The sequence below is a fragment of the Bombus pascuorum genome, chromosome 15 (assembly GCF_905332965.1).
Source record: "Bombus pascuorum chromosome 15, iyBomPasc1.1, whole genome shotgun sequence".
In the NCBI taxonomy this organism is placed as follows: domain Eukaryota; kingdom Metazoa; phylum Arthropoda; class Insecta; order Hymenoptera; family Apidae; genus Bombus; species Bombus pascuorum.
Window position 1 is genome coordinate 3,786,401 of NC_083502.1, and position 20,984 is coordinate 3,807,384.

Consider the following 20,984-nt stretch of genomic DNA (forward strand, 5'->3'; position numbering starts at 1 on the left):
AAATTATTATACATTTGAAAAAATTACATATTTTTAATCCAATCCTTCGTAAATATCTTTCGTTCCAGAATTAATAAACAATATCTACAAAAATTTATTTTAGATTAAACCAAACATCTATGTATTAAAATTTGTGTATCATGCATCTTAATTAATTAGAATTAAAAATTAATATGTATAAAAAAATTTCACCGTTACTTCTACGATATTAAATAACTTACATCTCAAACAGAAATTTAATAAAACTTATTTAGCCCATCAAAATCCAAAAAATTCTAGTCCTACTGACAAAGAAGTATTTTACATTGTAGTAAATATTTAGCGTCAGAAATCCGTGCAAAACGTTAGGTGCGAACGATGAGCTAAAATTAACGTTCCACCGTCGAACTATGTAATTTGAGACATATTAGGGGAGATAAAGATCTCGCGTCCGACACAAAAGCAGTATCAAATTAAGGATTGTTTCTTCCAATAACACCAAACCGATTAAAATAGTAACAAATGATAAATGATTTTCCATATAAATCCTGGAAGTTTATGATTCTTTATTTTTTGAAGAATTTTAGTTTTCTTTGTTAAAATATTTAGAATATACGGATAAAATATTTGTTGCATTTTGTTCCTAATCAATTTTCAGTTTCTAAGTTATGAATTTTAGCTGACAGTAGTTTTAACATTAATACTGTATAATTACAATAAACACGTTTGCAACACGTAGACGTATCGTTTGTTGAAATTATAAATTTTAATTTATTTATCATGTATAGCTTATGAATTTTAATCATTGGTAACTCTACCACATACAAACGGTTAAATTTCCTGAAAGCGCGTCTTCAGGAACCTAATAAATGAAAGAGCATGTATGAATGAGAATTAGCAAGCGCGTATGTGACACGCTGCTATGAAAACGGGAATTCCTTGTTTTGTTCATACGGGTAGTATTGCCATGTGGCAGACCTCTGACCCAGATTAACAACCACCTCTCAAAAACTCTCCGGTATAAAAGGTCCGCAGCTTCTGCAATCATCGCCTGTTCATACTTAAACACAAACTGAAGAGCAACTTGTAGAGTTTATTTAAAAAAGAAAGAAATTTATTCAAGACATCCATCAGAAGATTTTCAGCTTATTTCTACAATGGTAATATACACTCCCAGACATTTGTTTATTTTTTATATGAAGAAACATAGAATATTGCTAATTAGGAAGAATTATAAAAAGCTTTCCAAAAATAGTTTGGGAAATTCTGAAAAATTAAATGAATTTTCCATGTTCAATAACTCTAACAAATTGCAATTATTTCTAGATTTCAACCAGAAGACTCATCGTTATCTTCATTGCAACTCTAGCTATGTTTGCAACCTTAATAAATGCGAAACCAGCAACGATTCGCCCAGCAGGCGCCATAACAGCGTATCCTATACCACAGCGACCACCATACGCACCAAATCCATGGGTTTATCCAAAACCCACGGTCGAACCAATTCATCAATGAAAATCATAAAGGTGGAAGGTCTAGGTGGAAGAAGAAATATGTAGCAAGGAAAGAATATTTAGTAAGTTCTTGGAATTCCTTTCCATAATTACCAGACTGTGGCTTTTTATAAAAATTCGCATCTTTATAAACTTAATGAAACAAATTTCACACGATCTAAGTAATACTTTGTTTCATCCACTGAATATTACAATAAGTATTATATTTTTGATATTCTTTTGCATTCTTGTAATTTTACATTTTCTATAGATGAATAAAAATCAGCATTTTAATAATTATCATATGAATTCGATAAAAGTCAATAGCTAGTTGACTAGAGGAAGATTGCAAATGAAACGTGTTAACGCACTGTAAACTGTAAGTCATTCATGAGTTAACCATGGTCAGGTACAATTTACTAACCAGATCACATGTGTTGTACACGAAGAGCAAATGAAATAAAAGAAAGAGAGAGAGAGAGAGAGAGAGAGAGAGCAACTTCTCGAGTACGTGTAATAATATCGGGTGTCCAATTCGTCATTCATTACTTTGTAAAAGTATTATAAACTATTGAAAATAATCAAACGAAACACAATTTTATTTGGTTTGCGTTTGGTTATATATAGAAGTATAGATTGTATAACGTATACAGAGTGTTATGTAACTGTAAACATTTTATAATCCAGTAAAATCGAAACAGCAAAATGTATAATAAAAATTAATCCACTTTGTTCAAAGAAACGATGTAGAAAATTATAACGAAAAATTATTCAATTTACAAGAAAATAATTATTAATATTTAACGCGTTAATTTTTCTACAATCCCATTTTCCTGATATAATTATACATATTCGTGTCATTCCAAAAAGTTATTTTCTACTTTTGCACAAAACGCTATCGATAACTAAAACGCATTATCAAATTTCTAGAAAGGTCTAAACAATGAAGATACGAATCTTGTCGTAAAAATAAAGACTTACCTTTCGATGAACTCCTCCTTTGTTCTTCGTTTCAAACGTACCGAAGGAGTTGTAAAAAGATACTGCTAATGATAGCTTCTATTCTTCGCCGCTTCTTAGCCATCTTGAAAATAACAAACGTTTCATGATTATACAGGGTGTTCAGGAATAAAAACATTCAATATTCATATATATGGTACATATGACACACTATACTGAGCAAGAGAACTTTAGTAAAATTTTCGAGATGGTTCGCGACTTTATAAAATATCAAGGGTATATAGAAATGGAAAGAGGACATGTGGGACACTTTCTATAGATATAGTAGTAGTAGCCAGTAGTAAGTCAATTATGCTGTTAAGATAAAAAATACTCATATCTCGGGAATGGTTAAATTTTCGTCCTATGTTAGCTAAAATTCTTTTACTCAGTATGGCGTTTTCTACGTATCATATAAATATTAGATGAATTCTTTGAATGTATATTTCCTTCAGTTTTCTGTGTAATAATTTATGAACCAATGACATTAATATATTTAAAAAATACTCGATCGATTTTATTAATTGAAATTTACAAAGAAATATATTCTCTTTATTTCCTATTTCCTTCTTCCTACTTTTTACGTGTATAGATCATTCCAGATTATATTAATAAGGAAACCGTTAATCGTTCAAAACGTTAATCTACTTTTCGTCACATTTTCGTGCTGAAAACGAAATAAAAAGGAAAAAGAATCAAAGAATTACCTGTAAAACTGAAAACACGAGAAGAATATCAATTTTCCAGATGAATTTACACTAATTTACCAGCACTTTTTACATAAATCACGGAATCGTTACAATCACATATTAGAAATGGCCGATTACTTCGAATTCTCTATTGCACTAAAAAGAATCGCGGAACAATGTTCTCCACCGGAAGTAAAACCGCCAACGTAAACAACCAATCACAAACAAGCTTTTTAAAAAAGACAATGGGGATTGGTGGATACTAACCAAACCATAATTTTATGAAAGCAACAATACAATTATAAAATGAAAAGTAGAAAAGGAATAAAAGAAATTCCCGGTTTAGAAATCTAGATATGATTGACAGATTATTTTAAGATAGAGAGAAGTAAATATAAAAGGCTCAATTTTGATAAAATACATTGTTTGTATGAACAATTGACTACTGTAGTGTCCCCCCCCCCCGTGGGGAGAATAATGTGACAGCTCGAGGGAGCTTGCCGGTTCCGCTTATTCGAGATTATCGTTACGTTAAGTTAAGAATGTTAAGATCGTGCTGTCACAGTTTCGTGAATTTTTTAAGAAAATCACGGCTGAAGTACAGTGATCCTGACTAAAATCAGGTAAGTTTATTAAATAAATGATTGTTATAATAAGAGTCGTATAAATTTCAGTATAAACGAGAGATTTTTTAATTTTCGGGATCTTGGCTTTCGATCGGTAAAATGTTCGAGAAGATTCACGACAGTTAGATTTATATCATATCTTCTCATTAATTTTACCGGATCTTTCAAAATTTTAAGTTAAAATGATATAATATCGCATATTTTCGTATTCGTTATGAAATAACTGGGATAATAAAAATCTTTACGTGGATTTTGTAAGATAATCGCGGTTAAAGTCCAGCGATTCTGACTAAAATCATGTGAGTTTATTAAATAAGTGATTCTTCATGTAGAATATGTATAAATTTTGAAATAAATTAGTGGATTTTTAATAGAAAAATTGATTTTCGTGACTTTAGCTTTCGAATGGGTAGGTGTACCAAAATTCTCAATATTTAGTAAAAAACAAGAAATTTAATATGAAATTTTGTATATTACAAGCAAATTTGCATGAACAATGGTCTTTTATAATGTCGGAGTCCCAGAGGAAATATCGATACAGAAAGTTAATTTTTTCGAATCTCCTATTTGTAAAAGGAACAATCTTTTTGTGATAAAAGTATTTTCATTCTCAATTTTACATATTATTTTTACTAAAAATTTAATATATCTTGTTTTTGCATTATTTTCAAATTGTAAATTATTAGAATTTTGTTTCATTTTTTTAACGTTTGAAATATAATATTAAATTTTTTCTGTTATAGGAAAACTTGCGTCGATTATCGATTCCAGCTATATCGTCAAAGAGCTTAAAGAAAACACGCGACAACGATATCGACAAGGTAAGTGGTGTTACCTTTCAATTTCTTGTCTTCCGTATATGCAGCCTTTGTGAAAATTCAATTGGAAAAATGTGATATTTTTTAAAACTTTTTCCACCGTCAAGTTCATTAAAAATTTAATGCGCGGTAATGATTCGTTTTTACCTTAGTGAGCTTCGTTTGTGTGCATTGATATAGGTTTATGGATATACTTCGAACTAGTGCAATTTTTTGTAGCGAAGCTTTTTCATTGATATAGTAAAAAATTTTAAAAAATTTTTCTTTTCGTTCTTTGCTATTCAATTTATAATCATCATTAATAATCATTGTTAATAAATTTCATTCACGCGCATTCTATATATGCCTATTTAGCTGTTATTTCTGAAATAAACGAGGTAGAAAATGATTTCGTCTAAAAGAAAGAACTGTATGTAAGTCTACGCAATTTAATACCAATTCGCGTGTGTTACAGGAAAATTTGTTCGATCGTCTTTTACATAGAAAATCAACGGCAGAAGGTAATGTGAAGATCAACGAAAGGTAAGTGGCGACGATATTTTCTTTCCATTGTTTTTAATTTTTTATACTCAAATGCACCCATAAGGCCTCCCTGAATGATAAGAGAAAAATGATTAATGTATATCATAATACGTATATTAACGTTAAAAGTTGTTACTTATTTTTTATTTTTCTTGCTGTTTTCTTTCGTTGAAAATTCTACATTATTTAAAGAAGAATTTGTATAAAAAAATAAACGTATGTCTTTAAGTTTAAAATCACCAGTTTACAGTTTCAAAGAATCTTGGATATATTATTATATATAAAAATAGCTGCTGAAAAGTCTTGAAAAGCATTTGTCATTATTAATTTATTATAAGTATATCCACAGTGCAATGTTAAACGAAGGAAGATAGATTTATTAGCCAATAGTTTCTTATTTTCTAGTCGTACAATAAATATCCACCGACACATATGTATAGAAACATTTATTCTGTTTTATTTTTATAATATACAGCACCAGCACAAACGTCATGAACATTTATTCTTGCAAAGCGATAAACGACAAAAAGGACTCATTGGCGTTATTATGGTAGAACGAATTCTTTGCTAATACGAAAATGCCATTCTATACTACGTCGGAAGGATATATTATGTCTCAATAGTATACAGCCGTAATTTTGTCAAATACACGTTTTGTAGTATTCGTAAAACTATTGGTGGGGGTAGTAGTTCCAACGAAAATGGATGATAGTTCATGGTAGATGAAAGTGGATATACGATAAAATATTTCATACTGGTTCCCTCGGAAAGTTAATGTACAGGGTGCGCCGTTAGAATTCGGACAGAATTCAATTTGTAGTTCCCACCATATTAGAATTCAGATGTTTGTGCTGATTGACTCTGAAGTTAGTTAAATATGTCAATAAGTCTTCTATAACCTCAAAATGACAGAACTCGTTAAGCAAAACCCGGAATACGATAGAAGAGCGGCGATTATAGAAAGTCTTCGCGCCGGGAGAACGCCGGTCGAAATTATAAAATTCTTTAGCTACCCAAGATCGACGGTATACGACATTGCTAAGAGATACGCAGCCTCAGAGTGGTTCGAGAAGGGTTCTCCTTCTCCGGCGAGAAAAGTTCAGCGTTGTCTCAAGTGAGGGCGACGTCATGCCTCCGCACTTCTTCCAAAAAGGCGAAAGAATCACAAAGGAGGTTTATTTGGAGGTCCTGAAGACAGTAATAAAGCCGTGGATGGAAATTACGGCTTCTGGAAGGCCGTATTTATTTCAACAAGATGGCGCACCTGCTCACACAAGTCATCTTGTTCAAAATTGGCTCTCTGACAATGTGGACATGTTTTGGTCGAAAGATTTCTGGCCTCCTAACAGTCCCGACCTAAACCCATTGGACTATTACGTGTGGGGCGTTATCGAGAGACAAACTAATAAATGCAGGCACCCCAACGTCAACTCCCTACGAGCTGCTATCGAGTCAGAATTCGCGACAATTAAACGCGACCAGTTGAAGTCAGCGTGCTCGCGCTTTAGAGCAAGAATAGAGCAGGTCATAGAGGCAGAGGGTGGTTACATAGAATAAAAGTTCTCAGCAAGGACCCTTTAAATGAGATATAACAACATTTTCATGTGTTTTTGTGTATTGACTTAAATAAACAACTTTCTGCACAAAACTTCTTTTGTCCGGATTCTAACGGCGCACCCTGTATATCGTAATACGTAGATTAACGTTAAAAATTGCTACTTATTTCTTATTTTCCCGCCGTTTTCCTTCGTTGAAAATTCCACGTTATTTGCACGCGACACGAAAAGCGTTTTTTCGAATATAGTTCCCTCGTATTATCAAGATGTTCATCCTAATATTTTTAAATTAATCAGTACAGATAAATTGATATTAACGTAGAACGCGATACGTAAATCACATTTTTGTTTCTGTAAAAAATATCGTTCTTGTCGTTACTATTGAAATATATATCACAATAAATTGTCAGGTATAAATTTTCTCGTCGTGATTTACCAAAGATTAACATAGAACACGACGGTTAATTCGTTTTTAATTTAAGAATATTATTCTCACGTACCAGCGAATAATCTATCATAACATTTTTATAATTATACGATTCTTTGAATTCATTTTTTACAAATATAAGTTTTCAAATTATACGTACAATCGAATTAATAATCTGTATATCGTATAATAGTTTGGCTAGATTACATTAATTTTTGTTAGTTTTATGTGCTCTTAAATATGGAAGGAAACAAAGTGCATTTTACCTTTCTTTTACCGGAAAGGCAAAAATGATATACAAGTAGCAAACAAAATGACACGCAAGCGTTGTAGTTGAAATTATATACCCCCTTGAGCACGGCTTACTTATGGGTGATTTCTTCTATGTTTATACATATGTATTTTTGTATGTTCTTTATATATATATATATATATATCTTTTTCTATGTTTTTAATATGTTTTTGCATGTATTTTTTTTATGCATTTATATATATTTTATATCTATGTTTTTGTATATGTTATATTGTTATGTTCTCCAACATGTATTTTTACGTCTTTTTTAACATTATGTAAGTATATTTTGTCTGTTTCAACATTTTTATATATATCTGTATGTATATATATTTCTGTAATAGAGATACAGTATGGCTTTTTAGTATTCACTACAGAAATATTCTTTTTCTGAATTATTCGCGTTTTATATGCTGCATATGTGCGCATAATTTTGATCATGACGATGATTGTTTATGATCATTCTATCGATTTGAAATTATTTTATCATTTGATAAGAATATTTTATTTTTTCATATGATTACAGTATATGTTAATATTTTACTTGTGATATGTATATTTACTTGTGTTTAGATTTATATGTATGTATATTTATATTTATTTGTATATGTATATTTACTTATTTTTATTATGTATATCTACTTGTTTTTATATATGTCTAGTTTAGTTACTTTTATTTATAAACTTGTTATTTTCACATTATTAACCGATGATCATTCAGGTTTTTGTTTCAAAATTCATCGTTTTAATTGATTAAATGGTAATGTTCTTGTATGCTTTTTAAATTAATTTTAGTTTCTTGAGTAATATTTAGATTTTTGTTTCAGTTGTTTTGTTTTAACTGAAGATATCACGAAGGTAACGTGTCTGTTTAATGTTCCTATATTGTACAACTCAATTGTGAATTAATTTTTCATTTCAATGTATTTATTGTAACTCTGATTTGTTTAAACGTCGGCTTTTCTGTTTGATGTAATTGTTGTGCATTGTGAGTGGATGGACCTGCCTGAATTCTCATCTCTCATGCACAATAATTTAATTTATGACATATAAATTTTCACTGATAATATTAATTCAATTATGCAAGCGAATTGTAGTTTGTAGTATGTTTTACATTGATTGGATCACCATTCGTGGACCATGGAGTAGCGTTCGCTTTCGCTACACGTTCCTGCTCGTGCATTACTCACACATTTCAAACGTTGCGCTCGCAATTATACCAGCTGACTTACTTACGTATTGCCACTCTTTCATGTTGTCAGTCGGCCTTCCTGCTTCTTCGCGAGCGGTTTGAATGGCAGGTCTTACGTGTGTTGCGTGATCGGTCTCTTAAACATTCAATTTATGAAAATTCAATTTTCAGTGTTGTTTCTTCCATTAGTAAAGAAAGGTGATTAAGAAGATGCACGTGTCTAAGGAAATTATTATTGCGGTGCTGGCCATTCAAATGGTTTCCTCTGAATCAGAAGGTCTTCCAAGAATTTTGGGAGGAATTGAAAACGTCGCTAACAGTGCTACTGCTTTCCGTAAGTAATTTAAACAAAAATTCTAGTTTTATTTCTTCTTTAAACAATTTTCTTTTACACTGATACAGAGTTTCTTTTTTAGTTTGAGCCTCGATCTTCGTTGCTTCTTTGAAGCAAATCTTGATTAATTCAATGGAATTTGGAGAATGATGGGAGATGATAGAGTGTTTTTTATTTTACTAAACTTGATTCTCAATTTGTAAATCTGTTGTTTTTCTATCTCCCCTTATTTAAGTAGTTTCGTGTGAAGTTGATTCTGAGTTCGATTTTTTAATTTCAATCTCTGTTAGTTGCTCGAAATAAATTCTGAACAATTCTATGCAGTTTGGAGAATGATGGAAGATGATACTTTTTGTTTTCCTACATTTGATTTTCAATTTGTAGATCAAGTGATTTCTAACTATGGGAATGAAATAAAGTGTAACAAGACATAAAGCCAATTATGGAAGTTAGTCTCATCCAATTATTTTTAACTCGTTCATTGAAGAAAATACTTTCACTTGGATGTTATACTGTAATCTGATTTAAAAACTCATCTCCAGTTTTATTAGATTTGAAAGTTTTGTCTTACACATAGAAATCTGTATCTTAATTTACACAAATTATAATGAATATTATCTTTTTTGTTTCATGTTCGTCATTTGTACGATATATACAAGCATTAGCATATTTTGCAAGTAAAATATGCATCGTTTTTGTTGTGTTATTAATCTCTAAAGAAATATGTTATTCTGAGGAGAAATCAAGGTTTTGTCATAAAGACATTTTAGAAACACAAAATTAATATTTCGCAGGTAAGATCGGTGAGAATTATCTCTTCTATCATCTTATTAAAGATGATTCAGAAACAAGTAGTATTCATACGTTTTTTTGTAGTTTGAGCGTCATTTTATAATCATTATCAACTAGATCTGTATATCCTTTTTATTGTATAACTACAGCAATTGTCTCATTATGCCCGTGATTGTACGCTGTACAAACTCAATTACTGCGAATCTAAAAAATCACACGTACATTCCAATGTTCGTGACTGTATCGCGTCCAAGCAATCGTTTCCTCGTTTTTCCGCTCCTTCGTTTCATTTTACCGCATTATTCGTCATGTTTACATCGTCAATACGTTTTCATTTAATAGTTACTTAGCATTATGTAGAATTCGTCGAGCTTTTAAATATCCGCAAGTTTTCTTTAAGTAAGTTGTTTGCATTGATTTCATTATTTCGAATAATTACTTTGTTTGGAGAAATGTATTATCTCTAGAAATTTTTTAGATTTTTTAAAATAATCTGTATTTGCAAAAGAATATCTTCAAAATTAAATTTATCAGTTGCTATTATATATAAATACTTCACCTTACTGTATTATTACTGTATTTTAATTTTCCGAATTCAGTTACTCAATCTTCATCATTCACTACTGCCTACATTAGTTTTCATTTGGAAGCCATTATCGTGGTTAATAACTCGGTTTGACCCTTGTTCAAATGTCACAAGTACACTCGTGAAAATGAGAAGCACCTACGCTGAATTTACGACCAATCGAACGTTTGTTGATCGTTCGTCAGGGAAAGGAGTTGTGTTTCACTGGAAACTTTGCGTTTACTCGTTTGTTGCAGTGTCAGGACTTTTGCAACGACAGAAAGAATTGATACACCGCGTTACGGACACGGCCTCTAATTACAGTATGTGACACTTCCATCCCAACAGTTCTCTCAGTCATAGTTTCCAAATTATTCCATCAGCTATATTTCCATTTCATTATTAATATTTATTTCGGAACAATTAAATATTAATATTTTCATCAGAAAATTTGTATTCACGTTAAATTAATGTTTACTCGAAATTCAGTTACAGTTGAGTTCAATATTGATTGGATTTGTAATAGCCTACAATTAGTCCAAGGATATTATCATGAAAATGGAATGAAGCTTGGAAAGTTGCCTCTATAAGAAAGCTAGTATTGCACCATGACTGCAACAGCATTTTTAATGGACAAGCCTAATGCGAGTTTCAGTTGCTAACAACATCGTTCAATTGCGATAACAACCGGTTGCGAAAATCTCAAGAGCTTCTTCTGAAATATATCCTTGCTTTGGCTAACATCAATTTTCTGATAATTTGGTAGTACAACTGCTTGGGCAATACTTCATAGAAAATACAGCATCAGCCAGCAACCATAATTGCAATTCCAGAGCACGTTGACAACCTTCAGACCTATTTTTCCTGTAAAGCCAATGAAATCAACTTTTTACCGTAGAATTTGACCTTCCTAATTCGATATGGGTATTCATTACCAATTGCTATTTTTCACAAGAATACTTTCTGCATCACCATCAATCTCCATCCTCCGCTAAATCGCTTTATTATAACTATCAGTGCTACTGTAAGTGTGACTATTAAAAAACAATAAAAAGTAAACGCTGTTATTTTTTATTGTTTTAGTTAACACCGCGGTGGAGACACCGAGAAATCTTCTCATCAACGCGACTAAACTCACCACTGGTTACAGTAGGTATTCTAAACTAGAAGCTCATGAGAGTGTTGCACGACTTGTAGAAACTTTTCACGAATACATTATATTGAAAATCTGTTTCAAACTTTGTCAATGTAATTAATAGATTGCGGATTTCTATGCATTTATGGGAAATTTGAAAATGTAAAATCGTACAGAAGGCACATAGTATAGAAAAATATATAAAATTTTCAAAGTATAATGCTTTCTATAAATAGGTAAGAGAATTTTCTATCTATATGTATGAAAATATGAATTTGCATAAAAAACCGCAGTCTACTAATCATGATAGTCAAATTTCATTTACAACGCTAATGAAATTTTCACATGGTTTTGTACAACACACATAGTGTATTTACGAAAAGTTTGAATGCTTTCGTGAGCCAGTGTATGTAATTACTGCAATCGACACTAATTGAGCAAAGGACAGTTGACAGCGCAGCCTCGAAGGGTCTGGAGTTGAAAATTCGAAGGTTCATAGACAAACTTCGTACCAGAATGCCCTATGGGATACCGGAACTTGGAATCCCACCTTTAGAACCGTATCGTCTTGATGAACTGGACATACATGTAGACAATTCGGACATAGGGAAGTAAGTTAGAGGATTGATTAAGTCTTTGGTCACGTTGAAGGTCCTGAAGAATTCCTAAGCCACCGTCTATGCTTTAATCCGATGTACTTTGAATATCAAATGATTTTCTGTCACATTTACGCTATTGAAAGAAGTCGAGCGAACTTCCTGGAAGTTGTTGGTATGTTTGCTAATGAACGACTTCATGACTCTGTCAGACTTCTGAAGTTTGCGAGAACCTGAGATTATATGGATAAGTTTAGGAATTCTCCATATAGAGAAAGTTGAGACTAGGAAGTCACGTTTGCTGGAGAGTTTCATGCAAATGTGTGAAAAATCAGCCGAACTTGACTTACGTGAGTCTTACGTACTCAAATACCGTGTATTCAAACTATTTCAAGCTTCTAAGTGCTCAAAAAATTTAATTTTTATGTTGAACCCGTTTTGGAATACCAAGTCCAATTTTTCGGCCATCAGACTGAAATAAATAAATACATACATAGATATTGAACTTTTTTTTTTACGTCTGCTTATTGTTAGGAATATTTGCAAAGCAAGATAAAAAGGAACATCCTGTATGAGAGGAAAAATAACCTTTTATATAATACCTATTCTCACGCTATCTGTTCAAATTAGTGGCTAACATTGTATTGAATTTTTCAGCATATCCATCGTTTTGGAGGATATCGTGCTGTACAACTTGTCGACCTTCATAGTCAACAAGGCGAAACTATCCTTGATCGGACCAACGTTTGCGGCGAATATTTCTATTCCGGAAATATACGCGGAGGGCCTTTACAATATATCCGGAGTACTGGGGAACACAGTCGATTTGAAAGGTGCTGGGTCTTTCAAAGCGAATGTATATGATTTCCAACTGTATGTGAACAGCTTATTGGGATTTCACAAAGGAGTGTACTTGAAGACCTTTGACATGGACTTTTCATTGAGATCCATCGATATCAATTTGGGAAATTTCATGGATGATGATGAATTGTCCGACGTCATGAACAAGGTGGGATCACTTTATCAAATTACCGATAGTTAGTGGTTGGTTTGTAATTTAGGAGCTTTAGCGGATTGAATTAGAAATAGACTCGAATTCGAGTACATGGCTTATGCAACATCTATTGAGGAAAAAGAAGAAAAAGACTAAGGTATAAATAATTTGTAACCAACTTTGCTAATTTTATTTTTCAATAATTCACAATAATTTGTATTATTATTATATTCACTGTGCGAAGAAGATGATCAAGCAGAAAAGTAATTTTAGATCTCTGATAGATTGAATTAATTAGAAAACAGTACATTTTAGTACTTATCTTCTGTACCATGGTTTGAAGAAAAGAAAAAATAGATCAGGATACAAATAATTTGTAATAAAAATCTTATCAATTTTTATTTACTTCGATATTTCTTACGAATTTTTATTGTTGTAATATTTGTTTTGTTGAAGAAGTTGTTAAAGCAGAAAATTCGAGATGATATAGCTATTTATTTAATTTCAATGTTCGAATGTAACTAATTGACAGGGCAGAAGGGCCGTGAAATTGAACTTGCATGCATTTATCCGTAGGTCTTTAAGGAGTTAACACCAAAGGTCATAGAAGTTATCAAGCCGGACATACTTCCGGGTATCCAGAGTTATGTAGGTAGCAAAATTAACGAGACCGTCCATCAAATTACCCTGAAGGACATAATTAGTGTGCTGGGCAATAACGAAATCCGAGAATTTACGCATATTATTCCGGTCTAAATATATTTCTAATGAATTCTATCATTTGTAAAAAGTTTAAAAAATAATACCAACGATATTTAACTATATATATGTGTAGATTTGGATATTTAATAGAAGCAAAATAATTTTAAGATTTTAAGAATTTATAGAATTCAATTTAGTATGTTTTTAATTTAAAGTCAAAGATAGTCATTTGTTTCATTCTTTTTGAAAGATCTTACAAAATTTGTCAATAGTTACATTTTGAAAAATTATACTTCAATAAAATAGTCGTTGGGAGTATTTATTAAATTATGACTATCATAAAGTAGGTTCTTTAAAAAATGATTTTAGATATGAAAATTTTGTTATATAAAAATAGAATTTCTTAAGGCAGCACAAACGTTGATGTTTCTTTAAGTATGCTTTTTTGAAGTAAATCTTGTCTGTATTTCTTACAATTTTGGAGATATTTAGTGATAAGTAGAGTGTGGTTCTTCAATCTTGTAGTTTGTTATAGAAACTTGTGTAAGTCTTTTAGTAATGCTGTTATAACGTTGTTCTGAATGTTCCAACATGTTTTTAAAAATGTACTTTACTATATGGGAAATATACAAGTTCTTATTACGTATATACAGAGTAGTATCTGTTTTCGCCTCTCTTCTTGTATTCTAGCCACTTTCACCAGTCCTTCAAATATTCCATACACTTTCTGTATATTACACGCCATATCTTATCGAACGTTTAATGTTTTTATCATTCACAAACTATAAAAGTAAAAAAGTAAAAGTATTTATAATGTCGTGTCGCGAAGGAAACATGAAGATAAACTGGGTATTAAAGAATGTTTTAAAGAAATTCCAAGCTCTTTATCAACAATAATACAAATGTAAAACGAGACACTAGTTTTCCACTCAGATTCAATGAACTTGCGCCGAGGGACAAAATTGGTACACTTCATGCTTAATTCATTGATTCACGTGCCAGCCGAGAGTGGCATTCTTAATTTCTCGGCATAGAGTGTGAAAGTGTCTGGTCCTTGAGTCAAGTCTCGTTTACTTATCTGCTCGTATCATTTATTAACTATCTAAATCATTGATTCCGTCATAACTAATTATTGATTGTTATGACGATAATAATGTAATACAGTAATTTGGACTCTTTTGGTACTTCTAATATAGTAGTGTATATGTATTATCTTCTAGTAGCTTAGAATATATTGTTCATATATATACATTGTATGTAGTATGTACATATTATATGTATCGTAAATAATAAAAATTAACGTAATTTAAAATAATACAAGTAACTTCAGTTTATGTTGATAAAAGTAACGAGTTATTAAGAAAAATGTATTTTGAAGCATGTCGATCGTCAATTACACTCAAGTTAACACAACTAACCGATTTTTCTACGTATTATTCATTAATCTTTCAAATACCATAACTAATTAGGCAATTTTTAACAGGAAGATCATAAAACAGCAGCATCAAGAATCAAGATGGAAGATAGAAGAACTGCGCAGTCACAAGTAATCCGATGATAATCAAGTAAATGTCTAGTCATTCATAATCGATGCTAATGATAGCTTGCCCTGTTAAGATTAACGACAGGCCAATAACCAGATTTGCTTATCGGCTTATTAAAAAGTTATCGGCTCGTTGGTATAATTTTCCCGGACTAATTAACGTGTGATACCTTCTTGAAGAAAGAAAAACATTCTGAAGGTACTTCAAACTTCGAACGAAGAAATTTTTATTATGATTTTTTTTTCCTTTTTCCTATCTTCCTATATATATCTCGTTGTATGATAAGAAAATTTTCACGATAATTGTTAATTGCTTCTTGATCCACACCGATAACAGTAAACGCTTCTACGCTTGATAATTTATGGATTATTATGAACGTTGATTGTACAGCGATTACTGAAATGTGATGGTTTAGAATATTGATAGTCATGCTGAAAGAGATTGATGAGCCAGAATTGCTTTTGTCAATTTGAGGGGCGTTTTTCTATGCCTCCTATGATAGGAATAAAAATCAAGCGACGCATGTAACATGCTATGTAGTCGAGCACTGTTTGATATTCCCTTTATCGCTTTGCTTTGCTTTGCTCTGAAACAAAGGCAACTTCGTTTGTTTCTTAATTGAACAATGGGAATAAACATCTAAACATAGTGACTTGATTAAATAGTCCTTGTATTGTAATTGTAACTTACTAGAGAAATAGCAGAATATTCTTCTGAGAAAATTCCAGAATTGTAAACCGAAGAAAATTCAATACTTATTACTTCAATAATTTTATAATTTACATAACAATTTTTCTGTTTCGTAATTAGAATATTTATTACTTTAATCAAAGTCCTGGCAGATCTCATCACATTCCCTTTATTCATTAGAACAATGTTTTCAATCAAAGAAGATTATTCGACATCTGTTACTTTAGATTTTACAAATTTATTAATTAGAATACTTTCAGAGATTGAATTATTCGTGTTTCTAGAAACATTCCAATAGAGAGGAAAATTCCTATTGTCTCATCGCTCTTTATTTAGATGAATTTTAGTAAGATCGAACGTGAAATAATTCCTGTCAATTTCACTTCTTCTCTTGCCTGATTTTACTGTAAATACAAAACATTGGATTGGTTCTTGAACATCCCCAACTATAAAAGCGGCCCAAGCTTTAGCTAACAATAGATTGTGATCGAGTCGCGACGAGTCCATTATCATCGTTATCGACGCTATTCTACAATATCGTTATCGTCGATCGCCAAATACTTGCACGTGCTCCACCTCTTTTATATTTCGAGTGGTCCGTTTCGAAGATAATTCTCTGTGACCCCTTTTCACCCTTCTATCTCAATGATCAATATCGATTAACTCCAAAATTTAGGATTCTTATTTATACATCTGTTTCCTTCATTTTTATCAATTATATCATCTTCTAGTTAGAAATTGACGTTTCCTATTTGCAATTACAAGTAGAAATTCTCCCAAGGAAGCAAGGTATGAAATGTATATTGTAAACTATCTGAAACATTATATTTTCTGTCATGAATGGCTTCTGAAGAGTAATCTGTTCTTCCACTGCAATCACTTTGTTAGTTCTTTAATAGGGTGAAACATTTCATATGTGCCTCCAGATGAATAAGACTGCAGACATTCACTTGATTGCTATTGTTTCGGCTACATGTTTATCAATTATAGAAATTTATTTCACATAATTAGAATTGAATCGGTCAATTAGTTCATAGAAAAAACGTACAACGAATAACTTATTTAACCAAGTAAATTCATGATTGATAGTTAAACAAAGTTTCACCGTGAAGTTTGATGGACGTCCAGAATGGTTCTTTGATGAGTAATAGACGATCTAAACTAGAATTGAAACTCCAAAATCCTCCTTCAAAACCGACCTATGTTACTCTTTAATTTGTGGTAGTAATCTAGTTTCTAAAATTTTCTAGTTTCTAAAAATCCAGTGAAATATTAAATTTACTTGTTCATTTGGATTTTGATTAACTATAATTCTTTTCTATTCTTCGTCTGCTGTGAAATTATTGACTTTGTATTTCAACTTAAATTTCATTATATTTCAATTTCTTTTCCAGGCTCAAAAACTCCGCCCGAAGCATCCCTTCAGTTTCACCATCAATTCAGTTTGCAGGAAATAGTATTTTTCTGTCAGGACAGCAGTGTGCTCTTCTATTTTTCACCTCGTGACCGGAGTCAACGAAAAGCAACAGTTGGCGGAGCTTCAGAGCGACGAGGAAATAACTATGCCCGAGTATTGTTGTGACAAGAACGTGTAGCTCGCGTGGAAAGAGAGAGAGCGAAAGAGAGAGAGAGAGCAAATCGGAAATCGCACATGCGTAAGATTGGACGATATAGAGCACCAGAAGAAGACAGTCGCGCTTAAACGGCGCCCAGCGTCAGACGTGTTAGTGCGTTGTCAGAGACAGTCGATCATCCAATCTATCCAAGGAACAGTTGCCTTTTCACCAGAAGAATCTTAAAACGAAGATCCAGTTAGAGCGAAAAAGAAATTATTGTCATTTATGGGCGGATAAATCTTTGCTTGGGGTTACTAACGATGGGAATCAGGGATGGTGCTTTGAACTTTCTTCGTGAAGTTTTACACCACTTTTACATTTTGTGACATAGGAGAACGCTTTTGAGGATTATCGAAGTATCTCTTCGGAACTTCTATGTGGAATGAAACGACGATTCTGATAAATTTTGGATCCATCGAAGGAGTGTTAATATATCTTTTGCCAGCTTCTTTTGCATTCCGCCGAGCAGCTTTCGGTGAGTGACAATATTTAAAATTTGTATAACTCCTTCCGTAGAATGAGTGCAACTTTTTAATATTGAATAGAGATACAGATATTTTTATGCAAAATATTTTTATCAAATCGTTATGTAATAATAGTTATTGGTTAAACACTTGTCAAAATTGTAGAATAACGCGTGTAGAATATTTAATATTTTTGTAAAAGAGAGTCAGGGACTGCGGCAGTTTTTCAGCACCGCCGCTGCAATATTTATTTGCATAAAGTTTCTCAGAAATAAAGTGCATCCCGAAAGAGTTCAGAGCAAGAAGAATATTTAAAAACTCCTGATAACTTTCTACTCGATACTCTCCAAATTGTGCTACTACGGTCTTAAAACATTCAATATAAAAATTATTTGTAGGTTTTTAATGCCTAAGGTATGAGATGAGTTCGTTATTAAACTTCAAAGTTCAAATAAATTTCTAAGGAGGCTGGTTAGATGAAAATATGTATCAAAAAATATTCATGGCAATTATGTTTCCTTGAAGCTCTGACTTCCTTCGTATTTTATGTTCTTAAAAAAAAAAAAAAAAAAAAGAAAAAAGAAAAGAAAAAATATGAAAGAGAAGAAACAGAAGAAAAAAGTACGGAATCTGGCGAGTGAGCACATAAGCGGTATTTATTAAGGTCGTCGGTGGAAATTCGCGGAGCTCGAGACGAGTTTAATGTTCTCGAATCCATGCTGCTAGATAAATACTATCATAAACGACGGCTCTTTGGATCGCCTGTTGGGCAGTTGATGCTTTTATAAATAAACTCCAGAATCCGTTTCTGGTGTTTCTAATAGTCCCGGAGAAACATTAGTAAAGTGAGTTTTAATTAACTAGACGCCAGGTGTTAATACCATATTGCTCCACTTGGTCGTTCGATCTGATAGCGATCTGTGTACTTGAAAGAGATTTTTGACTCAAGGAAGAGCGTTGTTGATAAACGTATCTACCAGTTCTTATTACTGTTATTTTTCTTGAAATCTGATGAAATATAAAGTCGAAGAAAAAGTAGGAAAATGTTTGATGCGTCTAGTTTCTTTAAATCAAATAAATTTCTGGCAAAGCCATTAATTATTCTTTGATTTTAGAAGAGCAAGATTTTGTAATAAACAAGAGCGTTGTTGATAAACGTTCTCCGGAATTTTTACTGTTTCCCTTCTAATCTGATAAGATAGAAGAGCGAAGGAAAAATTAGAAAATGTTTTCTTCATCTAGTTACGTTCAGTAAAATTAAGCGGTTTCTGTTCATCGATGTGTAGATTTACTGATAAAGAACTAATGAGAAAAAGAGAAGATAGAGGGAGAGGAAGAGGAATTATCGTTTACATTATCAGTTACCTATAATAATAGTATTGAAGGAAGGAAGGTATTTTGTTAATATTTTTCATTTATATTCGTTTTCTATCTCCAATTGTTCTATCTTCTATCGAGTGATAATTAACTGTGACTTAAATTGTTTTCCACGTCACGTTCGAAAATTTGATTTTGTGATAGAATATTCCTAGATGTTCTGTAAAGTTTAATAAAGCAAATTTAATTAACAGAAGATAATACTTCTAGCGAAACACTGAAACAAGCGACTAATAGTTTCACGCTGTTATAATTAAGTAATTAATTAGTCATGGTGTTTGGTCTAATCCTCCAGGCGTAAATATTTCAACTATTTCGAGCATTTTCATAATAAATCCAACATTTACGTATTAAAAATGTGTCACATAGGGAATTTAATTAAAGTTACCCTTGAGAGAAAGAGTAGCGAGCTGTGCGATGTCTGTAATGCAGCACATCGAGCTTTATAAATGAGCTTTCTTGAAGATTATTACAGAGGAAAGAATGAGTAACGAAAACACTTTTAAGAAACAGCTCTCTTTCTCTCTCATTTTGTTTTCTCATTCATGTACATTAAGATTTTAGGACTTTTTGTGATATCTACAGCATTATGTCAGTAATTTGCAGAATCCTTCGATATTGTCTTAAAAGGTTTATCCCTTACTTAAAATAATTTGTAATATTTTTCACTTGTATTTTTTATGGAGATTTCACAATTTTTCTCACAATAGAGATTAACAATTTTTTGTTAAATTTTTTTGTTTTGTGGGAATTTTGAAATTTCTCCCTTATATTTCTTAAATACTCATTATGGAATTTGTAAAAAGTTTGTTAATTAGTATCTTTTAAATATCCACCATGGGAAATTTTAATATCTTTATCTGCATTTTCCGCATACATCCATAAAACGTATCCTGAATACATCGGTAGAAATTGTAAATTTTGATTAATTTAAAAAAGATTATACAGTTTTCCGGTAGTGGGTATTTAAAAAATACTAATTAACAAATTTTGTATAAATTTGGAAATAAGTGCTTGAAAGTACAAAGGAGAAGTTTTAGAATTTCCACGCTGCATAATGATTGTACTCGAAAAGTTCTCTACGCTGAGACTTTTTAAATGATATTTTTCTACATTCGTTTTTCTTTAATCGTGGACATTCATGTATGGATTATTACGTTTGTACATATAAACCATGGCTTGTGTCGGAAGAAAAATATTTTTTTACAACAATTCTGTTACGTTCTTTCGGTGTTGTGTCTGCATATGGAGCAGAAACGTTTATCATGGTTTTCTGTTGTATCATGGCTGGCTGTTGAAGTATATGACTGGAAGCAGATAATTTGGTATATGGAAGTTTATTAGCTTTGATGGTTGATTAGGAGGCATGTGTGCTGAATTTCTAGCTTATTCTCAAGCCTGGTAGTAGAACGACCTAATGTATAGTCAGACACATTATCATGATTAAAGGTAGTTCGAATAGCGTGGACATACTATATTGTTTCTGGATATGCTTGATTCGTTGAATCAGAAAATCCATTGACAAATTTAATTACTTAGTTTTTCTAATTCGGTTGCCTCAACTTAAAATTACTGTAACCAT

General features: G+C 31.8%; 2 protein-coding genes and 1 long non-coding RNA gene across 7 annotated transcripts in view; all 3 read left to right on the forward strand.

Annotated features, from left to right (window-relative positions):
- Positions 1–1,012: 1,012 nt before the first annotated feature.
- LOC132914520 (uncharacterized) lies at positions 1,013–2,271 on the forward strand. The gene is made up of 2 exons (XR_009659611.1): positions 1,013–1,139; positions 1,306–2,271. It is a non-coding gene; the product is annotated as an uncharacterized LOC132914520 (long non-coding RNA).
- Positions 2,272–8,650: 6,379 nt separating this feature from the next.
- On the forward strand, positions 8,651–14,359 carry LOC132914829 (uncharacterized). Of its 2 annotated transcripts, XM_060974262.1 has the most exons (6): positions 8,651–8,927; positions 10,542–10,607; positions 11,368–11,433; positions 11,868–12,030; positions 12,673–13,024; positions 13,586–14,359. In XM_060974262.1, exons 1-6 carry the CDS (start codon positions 8,804–8,806, stop codon positions 13,763–13,765), a joined length of 951 nt encoding a protein of 316 aa, XP_060830245.1. In that variant the 5' UTR covers positions 8,651–8,803; the 3' UTR covers positions 13,766–14,359. The 2 variants fall into 2 exon arrangements, with proteins under 2 accessions (XP_060830245.1, XP_060830246.1); XM_060974263.1 differs by lacking the exon at positions 10,542–10,607.
- A 2,997-nt stretch (positions 14,360–17,356) lies between these two features.
- The window catches only part of LOC132914828 (parathyroid hormone/parathyroid hormone-related peptide receptor-like), a 30,985-nt gene continuing 27,357 nt past the window's right edge, over positions 17,357–20,984 (forward strand). The window contains exon 1 of one of the 4 annotated variants that reach the window (XM_060974261.1): positions 17,357–18,036. The gene's annotated coding sequence lies outside the window, so the exon portion shown is untranslated. The remainder of the gene's footprint in view (positions 18,037–20,984) is intronic. The other 3 variants (XM_060974258.1, XM_060974259.1, XM_060974260.1) reach the window with 3 other exon arrangements.